The following is a 23,212-nucleotide window of genomic DNA, read 5'->3' on the forward strand; positions in this document are numbered from 1 at the left end:
AACAAGATGCATGAATTATGCCACTTTTTTTTTTTAACTTATATTTTTATTTGCATTTTTGATTTACAAACATCTCAGACAATACAATTAAACAGACAGAGACAATAAAGAAAAAATTATAACATCCAAAAGAATAGTGATGCACCGATGTGAAAATGGTGGCCGATACCGATAACCGACATTAATATTGCTGTTCTGGCCGGCACCGACATCCACCGATGTCGACATCTCTGCACAGAAAACACTTTTTTATGATAATCAAACAAAGAGCTACTTTCCAAAACGCATACTTTTTTTTTACTTTTGTAACTTATTTTCAGAAATTACTGATATTTTGAAACAATTTAAGGCCAAAACATGTAAAAAGAAAAAATAATATTACATTTTAAAAAAAAAAAGAAAAAAAATTATATCTGCCCATATCGGCCCTATCTTGATATTTCAACGGTCAATTCTATCTTTACCTTGTTTATTTACATTTCAATTTATTTTATAGTTCCCTTGTTCCCTTTTCATTCTTTTTTTTTTAAACAATATGTTTATAGGTATTTTCTTTTTTTTTTCAGTTTAACAGCATCAGTTCAACAACCATACAAAAGGAAATGCTGCCAACTGCCCCCCCCCCCCCTCCCCGAGTTACAGAAAAATAGATGCATACTACCCCCCCCCCCCTAAAAAAAAAAAAATCGGCCAGACCCCCCCTCCCTCCCCCCAGACTAGGACCTCGACAAATTCAGTTTTTTCTTTTTTTTACACATTTTGAGAGTTTTGTAAACCCAGTTACACCCGTCTAACAGGTGCCCATACTTCTACACCAAACAAATAAATGTCTACCATTACATCTTTTCTCTTCAAAGAGCAACTAATAACATTTACAGTATCATTCATTGCAATATATACCCTTCAGAAAGACAAAAGGGAGCTTCAATAATAGCCTATATCAATCTACTATGTAATCTGTTCTAAGTATTGCCTAAACCCAGCCCAGCATTTATCAAAGAGACATGGTTTTTTCTTAAGATTGAACATTATTTTCTCTGATGCCATGTACGAAGAGATTTCACTAAGCCACATAGACATGGGGGGGGATTCAGCACTTTTCCACAGCATGGCAATACACTTGTTCCCTGCAATCATGGCCAATTTAATGATCCGCACCTTGCCTCTCTTATCTGGAGAAATGTCAGACATGTCTCCTAATAATGCTAATTTAGGTGTACATGGGATCTCAAGGCCTGTGACCTCTTCGAGAGTCTCCCAAATTGAGCCCCAGTAAGGTCTTAGTTTGTTACATTCCCAGAACATGTGGAGCAGGCTACCTGTTTCCGTTGAGCACCTAGGGCAAAGGTCAGAGATAGCCTCATTCATCCTGTGAAGTCTTTCCGGCGTAAAATAGGTTCTATGGAGAATGTTAAATTGCATAAGTTTATGTCGAGTGTTATATGAAAAAGATAGTGCAGACTCACATAGTGATTCCCATTCATCTTCATCAAAGGTACAGTCCAGGTCCCGCTCCCATTTGTTCTTGGCATTTAGGGGTATAATTTCTGTACTGGTCAGGATTCTATCATATGTTAATGATAGGATGCCTCTAGTGTGAATAACTCCTTTTAGAATATCATCTATGAGGAGGGGTTTTGGAAGAGTGGCGTCTCCTCCCTGACCTGTACCTATGAAGTGTCTGACCTGTAGGTATTTAAAGAAATTAGTAGTTGGAAGGTGGAAGGCGGCACGTAACTGTTCAAAGGACATAAGTATGTTATTATCAAATAGGTCCCCAAAAGTTTTAATTCCCTGAGTGTACCACTTCTTGGTGATGCCATCTCTAAGTGATTCTGGCAAAGCTGGATTGTTGTGGAAGGGAGTCTTCCTGTGAAATGCAATAAAGCTACCAAGATGTGTCTGAATCTCAAACCATGTTCTTGCTGTGTGTTTAATAAATGGGTTATCTGAACAATTCTTCAGGGTGTGGTACTTCCTGATAAAAGGAATTCCGGCCAGCGGTACGTCCATCATATGGCATTGTTCTATTTGTCTCCAGGCAGGGGAATTAGTCGACTCATTCTGCCAAATCCACAGAGCCCTTGTCTGTGCAGCCCAGTAATAGCGTTGGAAGTCCGGGAGTTTCAGTCCACCACACTGGGGGGAATTATATAGGGTTTTAATTTTAATTCTAGGGACCTTCCTTCTCCATATGAATGCAGATATTATCCTTTGTAATTTCTTGAAGAAGTTCTTATGTATAGATATAGGGAGGGTTTGAAAAAGATAGAGAAATTTAGGTAGGATGTTCATCTTAATGCAGTTCACACGTCCGATTAGCGAGAGAGGCAGCTGCATCCATCTATCTAGGTCCTTCTCCACCTTTTTAAGTAGTGGGTCATGATTTAGTAAGAAAATTGTATCTATTTGGTTCGGGATTTTTAGACCCAAATATGTTACGAATTGTGAGTTCCACTGGAAGGGGAAATTGGACCTTGGCATTTTTTCGGCTAGTGAGTTAAGTGGCATGGCCACGCTTTTTTGTGCATTAATCTTGTAGCCTGAGATTACATTATACTTTGACAGTGTTTCCATAAGGGCAGGCATGGATGAGTCGAGATTGGTTAGAAACAGGACTATGTCGTCCGCGTATAAAGAGATGACATGGCTCTCAGGACCCACCTTGATCCCACTAATAGCTTTATGTGACCTTATTGCTATAGCCAGGGGTTCGATTACCAGCGCAAAAAGTGTCGGGGAAAGAGGGCAACCCTGCCTAGTACCGCGCCTTAGAGGGAAAGAAGATGAAATCTCTGAGTTGGTCTGTATCCTGGCTGTAGGGTTAAGGTACAGCATATGGATCATTCTTAGCATATTTGGGCCAAAGTTCATTTTTTGTAGAACAGCGAAGAGAAAGTGCCACTCTACTCGGTCAAATGCCTTCTCCGCGTCCAACGAGATCGCTATGACTGGGTCTTCTATGGATTTGGCACAATGCGTCAAGTTAAGAAATCTTCTCACGTTGTCTATTAATGAGCGATTTTGTATGAAACCGGTCTGGTCCGTATTAATAAGTGAGGAGGTTACTCTCTCAAGTCGAGTGGCTATGATTTTAGTAAATATTTTATATTCGTTGGAAAGGATCGAAATTGGTCTGTACGACCCGCATAAGGTAGGGTCCTTCCCTGGTTTTGGCAGGACTATAATAAGAGCTTGCTCAAGGGTATCAGGTAGTTGGTCATTCTCAATAGAGTAGTTGAACATTTCTAGGAGAGGGTCTATCAATTTGCTAATAAATGCCTTGTAGAAGTCTATGGAGAAGCCATCCGGCCCTGGAGCTTTCCCTGGCGTCAGTTTTGATAAGGCATCTAGTATTTCTTGCTTAGTTATCGCCTCGTCCAGGACCCCCCTTGTGCCTTTTGTTATCGTAGGTATGTCTAGGTTGTCCAAGAACTCACACATCTCCTGTCTCTTCTCCCCCTGCGAGGAGTAGAGAGACTTGTAGAAGTCTGAGAAGGCCCGATTTATGAGCAGTGGGTTCCGGGTCAACTCCCCTTTGTCGCTTACCCTAATGGCCGGAATACACCTAGCGGCATCCTCCCTTCTAATTTGCCACGCTAGTAGTTTCCCTGCCTTGTCACCCTGCTCATAGTAGCGATGTTTCAACCTTGACATAGCGTTTTCTACCTCTCGCGAGGTGATAGTGTTATATTCTGCCTTTTTTGCCGTTATCTGAACCAATAAGGTCTGTGATTGTAATAGGGAGTGTTGATTTTCAAGCGCTTTTATATCAGACTCTAGTGAGCGTAATTTGGTTTGATATTGTTTCTTTTTCCAGGAAGAGTAACTAATAATGTAGCCTCTTATGTAAGCTTTAAGGGTCTCCCAGACTATAGCTGGTGAGGCCGAGCCCCTATTACTCAATAAATACCAGTCCAACTGTTTGTTAATTAATTTGACAAAATCCTCATCGTTATTTAGAAAATTAGGAAACCTCCAGCGTTTGGAGTTTGTGTGAGAGTCGCTTAAGGCTATTTTAGTCAAAAGGGGGGCGTGGTCTGAGTGTGTCATGGCTAAGTATTCGCAGGACGAAACAAGATGGAGTTTTGCTGTATGTATAAAGAACGTATCAATCCTAGAGTAGCTGTTGTGCATGTGTGAGTAGAAGCTGTATTCCCTTTGAGATGCATGCCCCTCCCGCCATGTATCCAACAAATTAAGATCCATAAGTTCTTTTTTAAGAGCCTTGGCCGCTGAGGTCAAAGGTTTAGGGGTAGGGGAGGATCTGTCCATAGCAGGGTCTAATACCAGGTTAAAGTCACCACCAATTATAAGTTCTGAAGGGGCGCATGTCACTTTAAGAAAAAGGTTCACATAGAAGTTAGGGTCATCGTGGTTCGGACCATATACATTCAGCATAGTGACCAGTTGGTCTCCCATATATCCCCTGACTAAAATATATCTTCCCCCTTTATCCTTTTCAACTAGGTTCGGTTGGAAGGGGATCCCTCTTCTTACCAGAATAGCCACCCCCCTTGCTGACGATGTGAATGAGGAGAAAAATATTTGCCCTTGCCATTGTTTCCCCAGTTTACTGTGCTCTGCGTCATCCAAGTGAGACTCTTGCAGGAAGGCCACGTCTATTTGATGTCTTCTGATGAAGCTAAGCACTTTACGGCGTTTAACTTGCCGGTTAAGACCATTAATATTCCAACTCAGAAACGAGTATGTCATTCACCCATGTGGTTGGTATAGCTGTTTAGTAGGACACTGGGATACCTGAAAACATGGTATACAATACCTAGATGTGTAAACATTATAAACCAATTCAAAAAAACAGTCCTGTCTGAACCCCTCCCTTTTCCCCTTAATGCCCCCCCCCCCCCCCCCTTCCCAAAAAAAAATAATAATAAATCCCCCTGGCCTATAAATCCTCCCGTAATCTTGCGTAGTACCATACCCTATCCTACCAAGCGGAGCCGGGCTCCCTACCAGGTTTAGGTTAAGTAATTAAAGGTGTGGGTACGAACATCTCCTTTAAGCATTTCAAAACATGTATATATATATATACACACCCTTCTTTTTTTTTAATATCTTTTTTTTTCAGGGGTAATATCAACGCTTAAAATGCATAAATGTAATGTGCACACATGTATGAATAAACATGTACACCTACATATACCCATTAGCACATAACCGTCTTGAAATTAAACTTAGTAATATGAACTCACAACAAAAGGTCCCGTGAGGCTTAACAACATCTCAAGTCCAGTGTCGCCAGTAACGACATGTATTACCCGGCGGTTAACATTTCAAAAAGTAATTAGAGTATGAGGCTTATTGCCTGGTATGTGTCTTTATTTACCGCTCCTTTATGGTCGAGTGACGACCGCTGGATCACTTCAGCATAGCCGGGTGGTGCTTACTCAGATACGTCTCTGCCGACCCCGGAGAAGTAAAAGTACGTCTGCCCTCCGGTAGCTCCACGCTCAAGTTAGTGGGATGGAGCAGCTTGAAGGATACGTTGTTCTCGTGTAGCTTCTTCTTCAACGGCATGAAGGCTTTTCTCTTCTTGTAGAGGGCCGTGGACATATCCTTGAAGATCTTGATAGTAGAATTACCGTATGCCAGTGATTTCTTTTTCCACGCCGCGTCCAGGATTCTCGTCACATCGGTGAAACGGAGTAGCTGGATCACTATGGCTCGGGGGAGGCTGCCTTCTTCGGGACGGCGTTGGAGCGTACGGTGAGCCCGCTCTATCTCAATGGTTTGCCCGGTGTCCAGCTCCAGTATTTTGGGGAGCCATTCCTGTAGGAAATCGATAGAGCTTTTCCCCTCCACACCTTCTGGGAATCCCACCAGTCGCAGATTCTTTCTTCTCCCTCTGTTTTCCAATTCATCCAGCTTTTCCCTCAGACCGCAGATCTCCTCCTCTGTGTCTTTCCTATGATCGCTGAGGTCTTGTTGTAGGTAGTCGAGGCTATCACCGAAGCTAGCTTGCACTCCCTCCATTTCCTTAACACGTTGCCCCAGTGCCTGGTTGTCACTGATAAGTCTTTCCACCGAGATGCTTAGAGAGTTCATCTTAAGTTCCATCATGGCTTGAATTCTATCGAATACTTTCTCCAGTTCCCCAGTAAACCATATCGGCGGTGTTTCATCGTTAGCTTCGACGTTAGCTGCATTAGCTTCCCCGTTAGCCGGTGCGTTAGCTCCTTGCGGTCTCACAAGCACTATTGCTAACGTGGGCGATGTCACCGTCTTCCTGCTCGGTTCGGTCCTTTTGGGTGGCATTTCTTTGTTGGTTATGTGCTTAATAAGCGTGGGTTAACATAAACTGAAGTTTAGGCGGAGTATGTTCGATACATCAGGTTTTTCAGGATTTTTGTGTAGGAGCCCGTTCCACTATGTCCTTCCTCTACGCCGCCATCTTTCTCCGAATTATGCCACTTGATAGAATCAAATAATATACACATACTTGCTATCACAGAAACACACCTGGGCCCTCATTCATCAACGTGTTCTACGCACAGATCTGTGCTTACCCTGTGCGTACGATCATTTCTAAGCAAAGAGTGGGATTCATCAATTTCGATTTGAACTTGACTCCATGCTTACATCTACGCACAGGTCAGACCAGGCGTACCCGGCGCCCAGTGGTAGAATATCGTTACTACACATAAGCACTCCTCAGTCCTGCATTAGTTTCAAGGCGGAAATAAGCTTCCGTGCATTAGTGTTCAACTTCTGTATGACCCGTAATTCATTATAGTTCATTGTAAAATAGCGACAGTAGTGTAATTATAACGGGCTCACACGCGAACAAGAGGTTGGCCTGCTTGTTTGGCACGGGGGGGCAGACGCAAAACACCAACCTCCAAACGCGATTAGATATTGTTTCAAATAAAAAGCAAATTATTTTGTGTCATGATTCCAAATAAGATTGGTCACGAAATGCTTTCTACTTCAATTTGTTGGTTAGAATAGATGACCTCCGTTGAAACTTCACTGAGACTAACAGTCTATTTGTGAGCTCCCGCACAGATGTGATGATAATAATAATAATAACAATAATAATAATAGCTTCATTTTATATAGCGCCTTTCAAGAGACCCAAGGTCGCTTTACATAGATAGGGGGGGGGGAATAACAAAGTAACAAACATAGTGGACAGACACACAACATATATATATGATGATGGAATTCATTCAAGATCCTCTCCACCCTCGGGTCTTTGCCACCGTGGCACGGTCCATCGTGATATTGGAGATGGATCGACCAATAGACTGTTACTGTAGCTGTCAAAGCTCCATCACAAATGCAGTTATGTGAATAGAAAGGGATTCCACTCAGTCAATGTTGCGATGCGCATTTGCCTGATACATGTTATTGGTTGCTGGATGCCGGGAGGAAGGCGATGCTGAATGTTTTCAATTCATTAAATAAAACGGATACTTTTTGCAAGGGTTTACTGACTGTCATACAAATGATCAACCAACTACATACTGTAACTTTTCAGTGCACGTTCTTATTTACATTGTGACAACAGCCTTGTGAGTAGGGCTGGGCGATATGGCCTAAATATGATATCACGATATTTTCTGACCTTTCGGCGATACACGATACGCATCACGATGTTTTTCTTTTTTTCCCCAAACAATTCATTATGAGGCTTACCAAGACAGTATTTGAGTTTGCAAGCTAACATTAAAGACAAAATAAAATACCCATGCATTTAGCATTTTTATATTATATATTAGATTTAGATTATTGGATTATTAGATTATATATTGCATATATTTAGCAATGAGATATTATATGATTTAGATATGAAATATGATTAATTGAAAATGGGGGACCCTGATGTAAACAAGACGAAAGTCTTTCGCTGGTCTGCATCCCCTTAACAATTGTATGTATTGAGCTGTACTGTACCCATTCTGCAATATGTTAATAAAGTTTTAAATCAATCAATAGGATTTTAGCATTTTTATGAAACTACTGTATATTTGTATGTCTCTAAATGTTTTGATGAATTGAAAATGGAGGACCCTTATGTAAAAAAGCCGAAAGTCTTTTTCTGGTCTTCATCCTCCAGTCAGTCCACTGTTGTTGTATTGAGCTGTACTGTATTGTACCCATTCTGCAATCGTTAATAACGTTCATTCATTCAATCATTCAGCCGGCAACAGAATAATTTTGATTGACAGTTGAGTCTGCCAATTACGTCACACCGCTTGTACCCGCCCTGCTGTTCTTAGCACCAATCGGCAAGCAGCGCTATTCTTTTTTTACTTCCTGAATGCCCTCCTTGATTTTAACGAGAGCTCAGCTCAACGACAACAACAACAGCTCACCGCAGCCGACGAGTGATTACTAGCGCACCGCAGCATGACAACGAGGCATAATGATTTTACTGCAACAAATGTTATAATAAAAGCCTTTCCATACATCTGTCTGATTGAAAACTTTATTAACAGACCGCAGAATGGGCACGCACAACTCGGCACGGACTGAGATATGAACAGTAACGCTTGCTATCTATGTCGTCATCGGACGTTGCTATGTTTGGGTAAATACGCTGATGTGTAACTATATAACGTGTAACTATATAATGTTGATGCCACAAAACGAATGCCTTTGTTAATCATAAGTACTAACTAACTTTGATGCAGTAGTGTGTGTGTGGGAGCGGCGTTGTTCAAAAGTTTGAACGGGGTGGACCAGATTGACGCGACACAATCCTCTTGGGCAAAACATCACGATATCCACGATACGTTAAAAAAGTGTATCGTTAATGAACTGTACCCGATATTTATATAATATCGTCATATCGCCCAGCCCTACTTGTGAGTTCCCGCAGTGACCCGCACACAGACATGATGGAATTCAAGTTCATGTTTGTATTGATCACATATAGGCAGGCTACACATGGCGTATCTGCTACATCATACATGGCAGTAAGATTCATTGTTCTTGTATAGCTCTCGTATTATTGTTTATGTAGGCTACCCAATACTGACATCAAAATGGATTGTAGTATGCCTCTAGAAATCATATGCAGCAGGTAGAAAATTGACGGGAGATCCATCGCGATTTGGAATCAAATTGAGGAGAACTTTAATCCCTGGGTATATCAAACAACACGGGAAAAGGCAGTCATATTCCAGCGCGGTCTTTATTAGCCGACAACAAAATAGATGCCTCTAAAAATCATATAGCCAATCGAACACAACTAATAAAGGCATTCATATTACAGCACGGTTATAATGACACACAACCAACGCCAAACAGTGGTCAACGAACGGTCTTTATTAGTATTTTGAGCTGTCCAGGCAGAATTGCAGCAATGGTCTTAGGGAGCCGTTGATATCTGACATCACCGTTTACAAATCCGCCTTTTATTTATCCCATAATACGCGATAGTGTCTTCTTGGTTCGACAGCAGTGAATTCTCCGTGGAGTTTCTCAGAGTACCGCTCGGGTCAGTCCATTATTTCACATCCCATGGGGGGTGTTTCCTCACTTTCATGACCATATATGGATAATCATGCACGAGCATTGACGGTAGAACAAAGTTCTACGGAGGAGCGTAGAGCCTGCGTACGCACCGTGTGATGAATCCCGACTTCCCTGTGCGTACACTAGTTCTACATTCCGTGCTTACGTGTGGAAATAGAACATATTCTACGTCCACGTTGATGAATGAGGGCCCAGGACTCATCTTTTGGTGATTTAGAGGTTGCAATGCATGGTTACAATCTGTTCAGAAAGGATAGAGATAAGAATGGTGGCGGAGTTCTGATTTATGTACAGAATCATATTCCAACTAAAGTACGATACGACTTAATGAAAAATGAAATAGAAGCCTTATGGTTACAAATACAATTGCCAAATTTAAAACCCATATTAATTGGATGCTGTTATAGGCCACCAAGTGCCAATTCAAATTATCTACATGGTATATGTGAAATGTTAGACAACACAGCTGATTGTAATAGTGAAATATATTTCATGGGAGACCTGAATATCAATGCCTTCAATGAGAAATGCCCCATGTGGAACAAGATTGCATTAGCTGCCAAAATGTGTAATATGACTCGGGTAATGACATCACCAACTAGAATGGCAACAAATAAACATGGGGCCATTACAACAACCTGCATTGATCATATATATACTAACAGGCCAGAGCTCTGCACTAAAGTGTTGTCACTTACAGTTGGTTTTAGTGATCATAACCTAGTTGCCATTGTACGGAACTAACGGAAGACTAAAATACCTAAAGCTGGCTCCAAGATAAATTATAGAAGGTCTTATAAGGGGTTTAATCCAGCACAATTTGTGGAGGAGGTAAAGAATAAGCAATGGTTTGATGTTTGCCATGAAGAAAACCCAGAAAAAGCACTGGGAGAATTTATGAAGTATTTCATGGGGATAGCCGATCAGCATGCTCCAATGAGAAAATGGTCGGCACGGACAAATTGTGCACCGTGGTTGAATAATGAGATGAGAAGTCTGATGGTCCAACGAGATGATGCAAAAAAAAACGCAAATAGAACAGGCAATCCATGTGACAAACAACATTACTGTAAACTAAGAAACACGGTAACCAAATTGAATAAATGTAGAAAGAAGGAATACTACATGCAGAAAATCAGTGATTCTAAAAATGATGGGAAAAAATTATGGAGAACGTTAAATAACATAATGGGGAGGAACTCAAACATGCATCCTTCCTTTATAGAAACAGAGGGTAAATTCCTTACCAAGCCAGCAGATATTGCAAATCATTTTAATGATTACTTTACAAATAAAGTAAACAAGCTGAGGAACGCCATGGGTGCAGTCGATGACACAGTGTCACATAACATCATTAAAGATTGTATCATGAAGGAGAGGCAGTGCATGTTTGAGTTCCACCATGTTACAGAGGAACATGTTGAAAATATGCTTTTACACCTGTCTGATGATAAATCTCCTGGTATTGACAACTTGGATGGTAAACTGCTCAAAATGACTGCCAAATACATATCTAAGCCATTAAGTCACATCTTCAATAAATGTCTAGAGCAAGGTGTGTGCCCTGAGATCTGGAAGGAAGCCAAGGTTATCCCATTACCTAAGGACAAAAGAAAAACCTTCGCTGGTTCCAATAGTTGACCCATAAGTCTCCTCCCAGTGTTAAGTAAAATAATAGAAAAAATTGTATACACCCAAATTCAAAACTACTTTTCAAGTAATAGTCTGATAACGAACTACCAACATGCATATAGAGATGGTCACTCTACAAGCACAGCACTTGCCCAAATGACTGACGAATGGTTTAAGAGCATGGATGATAGGAGGCTTGTTGGAGCTGTGATGTTAGACTTTAGCGCAGCTTTCGATGTGATCGATCATAGTCTGCTGCTGAACAAACTCAAATGCTATGGCTTTGGCTCTGTTGCCATGTGTTGGATGGAGACCTACCTGACTAGGAGAACCCAGAAAGTATTTTTCAATGGGAGCTTTTCTGAAAGTAAGGTGTTGCAGTGTGGGGTCCCACAGGGAAGTTCGCTTGGGCCTTTGCTATACTCAATATTCACAAACGACCTCCCTTATGTATTAAATAAATCTAGTGTAATCATGTATGCTGACGATTCGACAATGTACAGTACAGCATCAACATGTAGTGAGTTAAACAATATACTTGGAATAGAGCTTAAAGCCATAACAGACTGGGTCAACAATAACAAACTGGTACTCAACATTGAAAAAACAAAAGCTATGGTGTTCGGATCCAGGCACATATTAAGCAGCGATCCACAATTAAGACTGACTCTGGCTGGTCAGCCAGTGGAACAGGTAAAAGAGGCTAAGTTGCTTGGCATGGTTCTTGATTCAGGTTTAAAGTGGACAAAGCAAATTGACAGTATAATAACAAAAATAGGAAGGAGCATAGCTGTGACAAGAAAATGCACAAAGTATTTAACACCAACCACTTTGAAAGAAGTCATCCAGGCTCTGGTTTTGTCACATCTTGAGTACTGTCCCGTCATATGGTCATCAGCAGCAAAAACATATATACAGAAACTACAAATAGCTCAAAATAAGGCTGCAAGGCTAGCTCTCCACTGTTCAAAGCGCACTAACATTGGAGTTATGCACAGACAATTATCATGGCTTACGGTTGAGAAACGTCTGCAATCCCGTCTCATTACTTTTCTCAGAAATGTTCAAGTTGTCAAAAAACCACAGTATTTTTATGATCATATAGTTTACATAAGAGAAGAACATGACCATATGACTAGACAAGCTACGTCAGGCCATCTAATGGCACCTAAACCGAGAACAAATCTACTAAAATCTTCTGTGACTTACAGAGCTATCATAGAATGGAACTCATTGCCAAGCTACTTAGCTGAAATAGAATCCAAGGCTACCTTTAAGAGGAAGTTAAAGTGCCATCTGCTGATGAGCATGCACTGAGCCATTATGGCAAAGAGGTGAAAACCAGTTGACTGTTGGTTGTGTTTAAGTTGAGGGCGGTGAGTGCTGCTCAGGAAGCACTATTTGTTTGATTTTAGTTATTTTAGTTATTTTAATTGAATGCTTTTTGCTGGTGGATATCTTGTACTATATCATTCTAACTGATGTTGATAGTGATGTACTGTAATTGATGATGTGACTGATGTTGATGTAATGTATTTATGTTGATGTTGATGATGATGTAATGTATGTATTGATGTAATGTAATGTATTGAATGTTGTTGTACATTTGTGCGTGCCGGACCCCAGGAAGAATAGCTTTTGCCCAGTGCAAAAGCTAATGGGGATCCTAAATAAACATAAACATAAAGCCTAGCTATCTACTATGTTAAATGTTGACTGTGATTGGCTGTGCTGTCAGCTACTACTAGCTACTGTGTTAAATGTTGACTGTGATTGGCTGTGCTGTCAGCTACTACTAGATACTGTGTTAACTGTTGACTGTGATTGGCTGTGCTGTCAGCTACTACTAGATACTGTGTTAACTGTTGACTGTGATTGGCTGTGCTGTCAGCTACTACTAGATACTGTGTTAAATGGCCAGCTTGGTTTCAGTCAGTCTCTTGTATTCCAGAAACCTGCTCTGGCGGCTTGGAGGTTAGATCGCCTCATAACATTCCGTAACATAGCATAGCCATATCCGTGATGCAAACACCCTGACATCTTTTAAATCAGCCCTCAAAACCCACCTTTTAAATCTTGCTTTTGACCTCTAATTCTGTCAGTTTTATTTTGTCATGTATTATTTTTGTTCTGTTTTTGTTTTGACATAGTTTTGTTTCTTCTACCCATGTAAAGCGTATTTGAGCATCTGGAAAAGCGCTATATAAAATAGATGTATTATTATTATTAGGCCTAAAAGAAAAAAATGGTTTGGTTCCGGTTGCCGACCGACCCTGCCGATTTAGGTGCGACCCAATTTATTTTATGAGTTTAAAAAATATAATTTAAATGTAATTTAAAAAAAATTATTAAAAAAATGTTACAATACATTTTCATAAAAATCGTAGTCAAACCTTTAGTATTATGGATTTTTTTTTTATCCACATTTTCTCCCATCCCAATTTCGTATCATCCAATTCAACCCTCCCCTGTCACGAACGCTGTTTCTTGCCTCCCACAAGCCGGCTGCAATGTGGACTAAGTCATACATAGCACAAGTCCCCTCCGGTACTTGAGGTAACAGCAGTCGCATCTTTTCACCTGCGCAGCTCGATCTCTCAGTGGCGAGGAGTAACGCGTGGGAGGCTCACGCTGCCCCCGACACTTCCTGATTCTACTGCGCAGGCGCACCAACCGACCTGTAGGAGTCGCTGTCCACAACGCCCGATCCCCACCCATCAGTTTCCCACCCCCTAATACGGCCAATGTGTATTAGTATGGACGACCAGCTAAACTGAAAGCAATGTGGAGCGCTCGGCTCGAACAGGCGAGCCCAGCGTCTCCGCATTCGTGGCGAGCGCCTTGCCCACTACGCCACGTAGCCGCCCACAGTATTATGGATATTAAACATGCTGGCAGAGTACCTGCATCCATGTTGTCGTGAACATTTTAATTAAATAAAGAAATTCCTTATCCATAGTCACCGTGGGAAAAAATTAAATAAATTCCCTACCTACCCATGGCCTTAACTGACAACCAACAGGAACCAAACAATATATTTTTTTATGCCTTATTAACATTCTGAAGCCACTAGTCACTGTGGCTGCCCACTAGTCTGAATCACAGGATATAGACTGTGGCTATAAGCGTGCCATTGGCCATCTATTTCACTGTGAATTCTCCTCCCCTTCCGGTATCTGTGACATTATTTTGCAAGGGCTTAGCGCCTGCCCTGGGGTGATTGTGATTGGTGTAGAGAAATACAAACAAGCCAAGAGTGTTTTTTCTGTTCCCTATATAGAGGAATGATAACCGGCCAGATGTCTCTCCAGCGCTAACATAGTGTGGAGAGAGGTCTGGCTAAACACTGGAGAAAAATGTGTCATTATTAACCAACCACCCAGCCAGATTTTTACGATTGGAGAAAACAACGTTGGTATTTTTTGTTAGAATAAGTGTTAAATAGCTCTACATTCTGACAGCCATCACCGATATATAAATGGTAAATGGCTGCTTTTTTTTATATAGCGCTTTTATCCAAAGCGCTTTACAATGTTACTCAGATCTTACCCATTCACTCACACATTCACACACCGACGGCGGAGGCAACCATGCAAGGTGCCAACCTGCTCATCGGGAGCAATTAGGGGTTAAGTGTCTTGTTCAAGGACACATCGACACGCTGCCCGGGAGGAGCGGGAATCGAACCGGGAACCTCCGGATTGCCGACTGCTCTACCTCCTTGAGCCACTGTCGCCCCCCATATAGAGTGTCTGATCAGTAGGGCTGACCTTCGAAGCTTTTTTTGGCAATCGAAGCTTCGGGGCCGAGCTTCGATTTTAATTCGAAGCTTTGAGAAAAAAAAATTATTCTCTCTCTTTTTTATTTTATTTTTTTTATCTTATGTTGTGGGACTTGTACAGCACTTTGGTAAACTTGGTTGTTTTTAAATGTGCTCTATAAATAAAGTGGATTGGATTAATTAATTAAGTAGCCCCTTTCGTGACTGTGACGCAGCCAACAAGGTTTCACTCTGCTGCGCTGCCTGGGTGCAGTGGGGCTGCTCTCACAGCCAACGACATGACATTACATAATTATGTTGCAACCTTCGTCTATCAAGCAAACAATTATATTATATTTAATTTATAATTTATAATTATATCAGACAATGCACCTACAAAAGCAGATGATTACAATTAAATTAGCCAACTTGGTAACACATTAGTCATAGCAGCATAGGCATAGCCTTATTAATGTTTTGTGTGGCGTCGCCGTCGTGTACAACGATACTTAAGTGATTTGACAAAGTTGTGATATGCCATTTTCTTCTGGCATATCTGGCACTCTGCTTTTTGGGCATTGTCTTTGCATATTTTAAAGTGTAACCAACTAACCACACGTCTGATGACTTCTTCGTCGACATGTCTGCTGCACATGTCCTTGTTGTTTTCAACACAGATAATCTCCACGTGCTTGTTGTAGAGAGGTGGAGTCGAGGCGCAGCTTACTTTCGTTTCATTGGAATGGAGGCGGGAAGGCGCCGCTTACTTTTGTTTCATTGGAATGGAGGCGCAAGATTTTGGAGGCAAAAAAATAAATATATATATATATTTTTTTTTTTCGAAGCTCGTGCCATCGAACAAAGCTTCGAAGTATTTAAGACAGCCCTACTGATCAGTAACATGGGTCTCTCGGTCCCTCCTGCTCTGCAGTAAACACACAAAATACATGTCCTGGTATCCCGTTCCCACTTTATCCAATCAGGAGGGAGACCTCCCCACTGCAAAAATAATATAAATAAAAACAAATGTGTGCTTGAAACAAGTACAATAATCTGCCAGCAAATTTGACTTGGCAAGATTCCTTGAAATAAGAAATATCTATGGTTCTCTCTTCTCATTGGATAAAGTGAGAAGAGGATACCAGAACATGTATTTAGTGTTTACTGCAGAGTGGAGGGACTGGGAGACCCATGTTACTGACCAGACACTCTATATCAGTGATGTCTGTTTACTGCAGAGTGGAGGGACTGGGAGACCCACGTTACTGACCAGACACTCTATATCAGTGATGGCTGTTTACTGCAGAGTGGAGGGACTGGGAGACCCATGTTACTGACCAGACACTCTGTATCAGTGATAGGAGTGCCCCCCGGACGCGTCTATTCTTTCCCCAATACATTTCCAGTTTTGCGTGCGCGTTCTGCGATCTGATTGGCCACGGACGTTTCTGGTGCGATCTGATTGGCCACTGACGTTTCTGGTCATGTGACATGTTCGCCCAATCGCGTGACGAGCTGTGTCTTTGCCCATTTCCGGGTCTAACAGCCTGCAAACTACCTAACGCCTAGTTTATCACTGGTTAAGCCTAGGCGACTCTTTCGAAGTTGGTTAAGGTTAGAGTTTGGAATCAGGGCTGGTGGTCTATCGCCCTGCTCTAAAGATAAACTCTAAGCATAACCGACTTCGAAAGAGGGCCTAAGCATAACCAGTTCGAAACAAGACGGACACTGTTTTAAGTGAGCGTGTGTTATTGGATTGATTGAAAATTGTATTAATGTCCGCCTTGTTTCGAACTGGTTATGCTTAGGCCTAGGGCTGGGCGATATGACGATATTATATAAATATCGGGTACAGTTCATTAACGATTTACGAGACTTTTTTAACGTATCATGGATATCGTGATGTTTTGCCCAAGAGGATTGTGTCGCATCAATCTGGTCCACACGTTCAAACTTTTGAACAACGCCGCCCCCACACACACACTACTGCATCAAAGTTACTACTTATCGTTTTGTGGCATTAACGTTATATAGTTACACGTTCAATAACATCAGCGTATTTACCCGAACATAGCAACGTCCGAGGACGACCTAGATAGATAGCAAGCATTACTCGTTCATATCTCAGCCCGTGCTGAGTTGTGCCCATTCTGCGGTCTGTTAATAAAGTTTTCAATCAGACAGATGTATGGAAAGACTTTTATTATAACATTCGTTGCAGTAAAATCATTATGCCTCGTTTAGTCATCTGCGGAGCGCTGGTAATCTACTCGTCGACCGCGGGGAGCTACAGTAACGTTGTTGTTGAACTCTCGTCAAAATCAATGGAGGACATCTAGAAAGTAAAAAACGAATAGCGCTTGCCGATTGGTGCTAAGAACAGCATGGCGGGTGCAAGCGGTGTGACGTAATTGGCAGACTCGACTGTCAATCAAAATGATTCTGTTGCCGGCTGAATGATTGAATGAATGAAAACTTTATTAACAGATTGCAGAATGGGTACAATACAGTACAGCTCAATACAACAACAGTGGACTGGAGGATGAAGACCAGAAAAAGACTTTCCGCTTTTTTACATAAGGGTCCTCCATTTTCAAATCAAAACATTTAGAGACATACAAATATACAGTAGTTTCATTAAAATGCTATTGATTGATTGATTGATTGATTGATTGATTGATTTAAAACTTTATTAACATATTGCAGAATGGGTACAGTACAGCTCAATACATACAATTGTTAAGGGGATGCAGACCAGAGAAAGACTTTCGTCTTGTTTACATCAGGGTCCCCCATTTTCAATTCATCATATTTCATATCTAAATCATATAATATCTCATTGCTAAATATATGCAATATATAATCTAATAATCCAATAATCTAAATCTAATATATAATATAAAAATGCTAAATGCATGGGTATTTTATTTCGTCTTTAATGTTAGCTTGCAAACTCAAATACTGTCTTGGTAAGCCTCATAATGAATTGTTTGGGGAAAAAAAGAAAAACATTGTGATGTGTATCGTGTATCGCCGAAAGGTCAGAAAATATCGTGATATCATATTTAGGCCATATCGCCCAGCCCTACTTAGGCCCTCTTTCGTAGTCGGTTATGCTTAGAGTTTGGAATCAGGGCTGGTGGTCTATCGCCCTGCTCTAAAGATAAACTCTAAGCATAACCGACTTCGAAAGAGGGCCTAAGCATAACCAGTTTGAAACAAGGTGGACATTAATAACATTTTCAATCAATCATTCCAATAACACACGCTCACTTCATTCTTAGATGGCATGCACCTCTGGGCTGCTTCAAAGCATGCCGTCTAACAGTGAAGTGGGCGTGCATTATTGGTTTGATTGATTGATTGCTTGAACATTTTATTAACAGTGACATGAGTGTCCTTTTGACGAATGGCATCTAACAACAGACTTCCCGCAAATTATATTTTGTTCCACAATGACTCATGACCCACCAATTACATAATCCAACATTGTGTAAGAAACTAACGCATTCCATGTGACAGAATCGTTTTTGAATGAGTCGTTATGACGCTTTCAACACATCCATTCGTAAAGATTATTGTCCGCCATCTTGGTTTTTCCTAAAAACTCGAACTGGCGGAGTGATTGTAATTCGGTTGTCGGCGGGTTCTGGGATCACGAGCGTGTGTTATGAGAAATAACCACGTCTAACTTGACTGTTTCAGCCAATCAGAATCAAGAAATTAGCATGCCGTATAATTAGCATTATATCACTGATGGCTGTTGTAATGCAGAGCTATTTAACACTTATTAATAAGGATGTCCGATATTATCAGCCGATATTGGAACCCCGCATATATCGGTATCGGTTGATATCGGTATCGGAAATTAAGAGTTGGACAATATCGGTATATCAGATATCGGTAAAAAAGCCAATATCGAACATCCCTACTTATTAACACACAAAAAAACGCTCCTCTACCTCCCGAGCCACCCACTCGGCCCCCAAAGCTCACACAGTGTTATGGCTACTTTTGTGTCTTGAATGACCTTTGTTGACCTTTGTCGTTTTTGCAGGTGCTAGGCAAGGGAGAGGGACCGTCCATCCCTCCATCCCTCCCTCCTCCCTCTCTCCCTCCTCCGGTAGACCAGAGAGCGCGCACCCCCTCTCCCGTGCGGCCTCCTCACTCCTCCTCTCCTCCTCCTCCTGCTCCTCCTCACTCCCCCTCTCCTCACCCTCCTCCCTCCCATACGGAGAGCGAGGCCGAGAGCCTGCGGGAGGAGTCGGTGCTGCGGGACGAGCAGGGACATCCTGGACTGGCAGGTGAGGAGTAAGGCTGTTTCCCCGAAGCCTGTTTTGGGGATTTTTATTTCGTCAGGGTTTTTCGAACGAACGTTCAAACCTTCGTTTTTAATTAAAAAAAAATTATTCAAAATACTTTTTTTTTTTTTTTATAATAATAATTTAATTAAATAATCCAATAATATCCTCAAACTAAATCCTCAATTTGAATAAAGTGATTAATCTGATGAAATTAGTCTTTGTTTTATTAAATCAACTTTCTTTAATGAATATAATAAATCAGTTTCTTTTAATACTATAATATTAGTGTAGCCTAATCTTTATCTGCAACTGTGAAGAAAAACCCCATGGCCGCTACTAAAGCATCTTTCGTGAAAGGTTTCGCCTCTCTGCGAATATAATCTTTCATTAGGTGCCACACAATTTCAATGGGGTTCAAATCGGGAGACTCAGCCGGGGTTTTGACCCAATTGATTCCCTCTGCTGCAATGCAAACTCTGGCAGCGCTGTGTTTGGGGTCGTTATCCTGGAAGAAACGATGGCTCTTCCCAAAAGTAGCTTGTATGTACGGACCGGCGGCTGCTTTGATGATCGATTCTTCAAAAAAGACACGGTCCATTATTCCATCGAAAATAACAAGCAGGCCTGGACCGAGCTTGGAAATCGCGCCCCAAACATGCACTTTTAACGGATGCTTAGGGGCCGGTTTACCTTGACGAAAGCCTTTTTTCGTAAAGCTTTGTCTTGCAAAGTGTTCGAGTGCGACAGTGCTCTCATCTGTAAATATGACGTCATGCCATGTTTCACATGTATCGATCCACTGGTGCGCCTGTAGATGAATGAATGAAAACTTTATTTAACAGATTGCAGAATGGGTACAATACAGTACGGCTCATAGATAGATAGATAGATAGATAGATAGATAGATAGATAGATAGATAGATAGATAGATAGATAGATAGATAGAAGAAAAACAAACCTGTGCAAGTCTTTATTTTTGTCACGGATCATTGGCCAGAACTTAGTTTGACCATATTTCCAGCCGAGGCCCCTACGTGCTCTACGGATAGCAGTCAGGCTGAGATGAATACCCAAATCGTCTTCGATGCACTTCTGGATTTGCCGTGCAATCATGCAATTGCGGGCCTTCGTCAGGTTGTCAATGGCGACCAGGACATTGCTATGGAAATGGAAGAGAAAGAAAGTGGAAATTAATTAACTGAGAGGGGGGTTAAAATATATATATTGTAAGAGTATATTTATGAGACAGTATATTTATTTTGTACAAGAATGTGAAACTTCCTATCACGTTTGAATAATGCTGTAACGTTAAGTAAAAATGCATTTCAACTTAATTCCAGCTCAATATGGGTTTTGCAGGTTAATACTCTCTCGTAACGCACAACACAACACAGACCTGCTAATCTGTTAAATAAAGTTTTCATTCATTCATTCATTCTGTACTCACTCAGACAGTTTACGTGGAGCACGGCGTCGTTGTATTTTCAGTTTGTAATGCCATTCAATAGTGCCCGCAGTAACGCAGATTCCTAACGATGCAAGATGTTGCCTAATGCGTCTCGTAGATATGCCCTGGGATCGTAACTGACGCACATCTCGAGAATGTTGTTTGTTGATTTTAGTCATTTTCACACTGACAACTGAACACGGTGATACAACACTTTATATAGAGGCGGGTCCCTCTATAGCCCCCTCCCATACTTCCAGACGCGTGTTGCTTAATGACAGCGGAAGAGTGCAAGGGCGCTTCCGCATTCTTCGCCGCGCATGCGCATGAGGTCCTCGCTTAGTTCAGACCACGCAATTCTGGTCACAGTGGTTTGCAGCACATGAAAGGATGCTGGTGGAATATCTCCCTCCCTACTCCCCATTCCTGAATCCAACGAAAACATGGCAAAGCCATTTGACTATCTTGTTCATAAACAATGGTGTCAGGACTTTTCATTTTGATGACAGTGACACTTTCATTGACATGAATACTTGCTTTTGAGGAATGAATTATCCATTTTGAGCAAGTGACACGCTTCTGCAGGTTATCACCTAGGTTTTGCAGTTTGTACTAATTGTTTTGAGAAATGCACTAACAGTTATGAGAACTTTAATTCTGATCAGAGAAATGCACCAAAGCAATTGAGAAAAACTGTAATCTCCAGAGAGAGAGGCTGAAAACCGCCAGTTCTTGCCCGACGGATGGGAGCCGAATCGGAATCCCAGTTTTCTGATGAAGCCCCAAAACATGGAGGTCGCGATTACATGTTTCGGAACCAATGTGTAACTAGACAGTTACAATATAACATTTATATTAATGAACCCAGTTAATGCCTTAAGAGAAAGAGTCTGGTGGTCAATTACTACGGAAATGTTGTGTCTTACTAATAATAACTAATTCCGCGGTCAATATAAGTCTCTGTGATACGAAATAACATAATAACGTTACGCTTTTCATAATCATTCAGAAGTGATGTACAGTGATATTAGAAGAAAGACAGTGTAAACAATATAATTAACTCTGAATATAATAATGACGAAAAATAAACAGGGTAGGGTATAGTGCACCTTGTTGTGTTGTGTTTGATTACACATTTTTAACTTCCTGGGGGGGGTTGGGTATTTGCATCTCGTATTCATTCAGTCTGATTATTTTAAGTGTTCTTTTGTGTTTGTGTACCTGCATAAGCATAACAATAGCGTATGGAATGCAACCCATTTCATGTCCATTATCATCACCATCATCATCACCATCATCATCATCATCATCATTGTGGCTGGACAACCACAGGCGCCACACTTGACCCCACATAAACCTCACAGAATTGGAGCGCAAGCAGCAATGCCAACGTCTCCTGCTCTATTGTAGAGTAGCGCGTCTGGCTGCCACTAAACTTCTTCGAGAAGTAGCCCACAGGATGGACCAAACCCTCCGAATCCACCTGCGTCAGAACCGCACCAACACAACTCGCATCAACCTCAACAGAGAAAGGTCTACTAAAACCAGGAGCATTAAGGACTGGAGCGCTACACAAAAGGGCCTTACAGCTTTCAAAAGCCGCTTGACACTGGTCTGTCCACACATAAGACACCAAGGGACTGATCAGGTCAGTCAGAGGGGCTGCAACTATGGAGAAATTCTTACAGAACCCCCTGTAGTAACCTGTCATCCCGAGAAAGCGACGTAGTTCCCGCCGTGTGGTCGGTACTGGGAATAAGGTTATGGCCTCTATCTTGGCCTCAAGAGGACGCACCTTGCCACCGCCCACCTGTTTTCCCAGGTAGGTCACTGTTGCCTTACCGAACTCACATTTCGCTAAGTTCAGTGTCAGAGAAGCGTCTGCCAACCGCTGGAACACCGTTCTCAGTGAGCTCACGTGAGCAGACCAACTCAATGAATGCACCACCACATCGTCCAGGTATGCCGTACAGTTGGGTACATCTCCCAACACTATGTCGACCAGTCTTTGAAACGTCGCCGGTGCGTTTCGCATCCCGAACGCCATCACAGAATACTGCAGGAAAGCATCCGGCGTAGCAAACGCAGATATTTCAGAGGCCCTTGGCGAGAGTGGCACCTGCCAATAACCTTTCAAAAGATCCAATTTCGTCACATACCGGGCTGACCCAATGGTATCCACACAATCATCGACGCGTGGCATAGGAAAATAATCAGGAATGGTTACTGCATTAACTTTTCGATAATCAGTGCAAAACCGATGAGTGGTGTTTGGTTTCGGAAACCAACAGGCATGGTGAGCTCCATGGACTCAAACTGTGATGTGCCAAATTATGCTCCAATAAATATGCCACCTCCTGCTTCATTATTTCCCTGTTTACCGCTTTTACCCTATAAGGATGCTGTTTGACTGGCCTTGCATTACCGACATCAATGTCGTGTTCCAGAACGGTAGTGCGGGTTGGGACATCTCCAAACAAAACAGGATAACTGTGAATGAGCGCCACCATGTCAGCTTCCCGCTCCTTACCCAAGTGTGGCATCAGGGAGGGAAGGTTCAACAAC

General features: G+C 41.7%; 1 protein-coding gene across 1 annotated transcript in view; it reads left to right on the forward strand.

Annotated features, from left to right (window-relative positions):
• cep120 (centrosomal protein 120) overlaps positions 1-23,212 on the forward strand; it is a 218,286-nt gene that overhangs the window by 119,756 nt on the left and 75,318 nt on the right. Inside the window, exon 9 of the mRNA XM_084323233.1 lies at positions 18,954-19,200. Within this exon, the coding sequence (XP_084179359.1) occupies positions 18,954-19,200 (247 nt within the window). The remainder of the gene's footprint in view (positions 1-18,953; positions 19,201-23,212) is intronic.

The sequence above is a fragment of the Notolepis coatsorum genome, assembly GCF_963971535.1.
Source record: "Notolepis coatsorum genome assembly, chromosome: 10".
NCBI classification, from domain to species: domain Eukaryota; kingdom Metazoa; phylum Chordata; class Actinopteri; order Aulopiformes; family Paralepididae; genus Notolepis; species Notolepis coatsorum.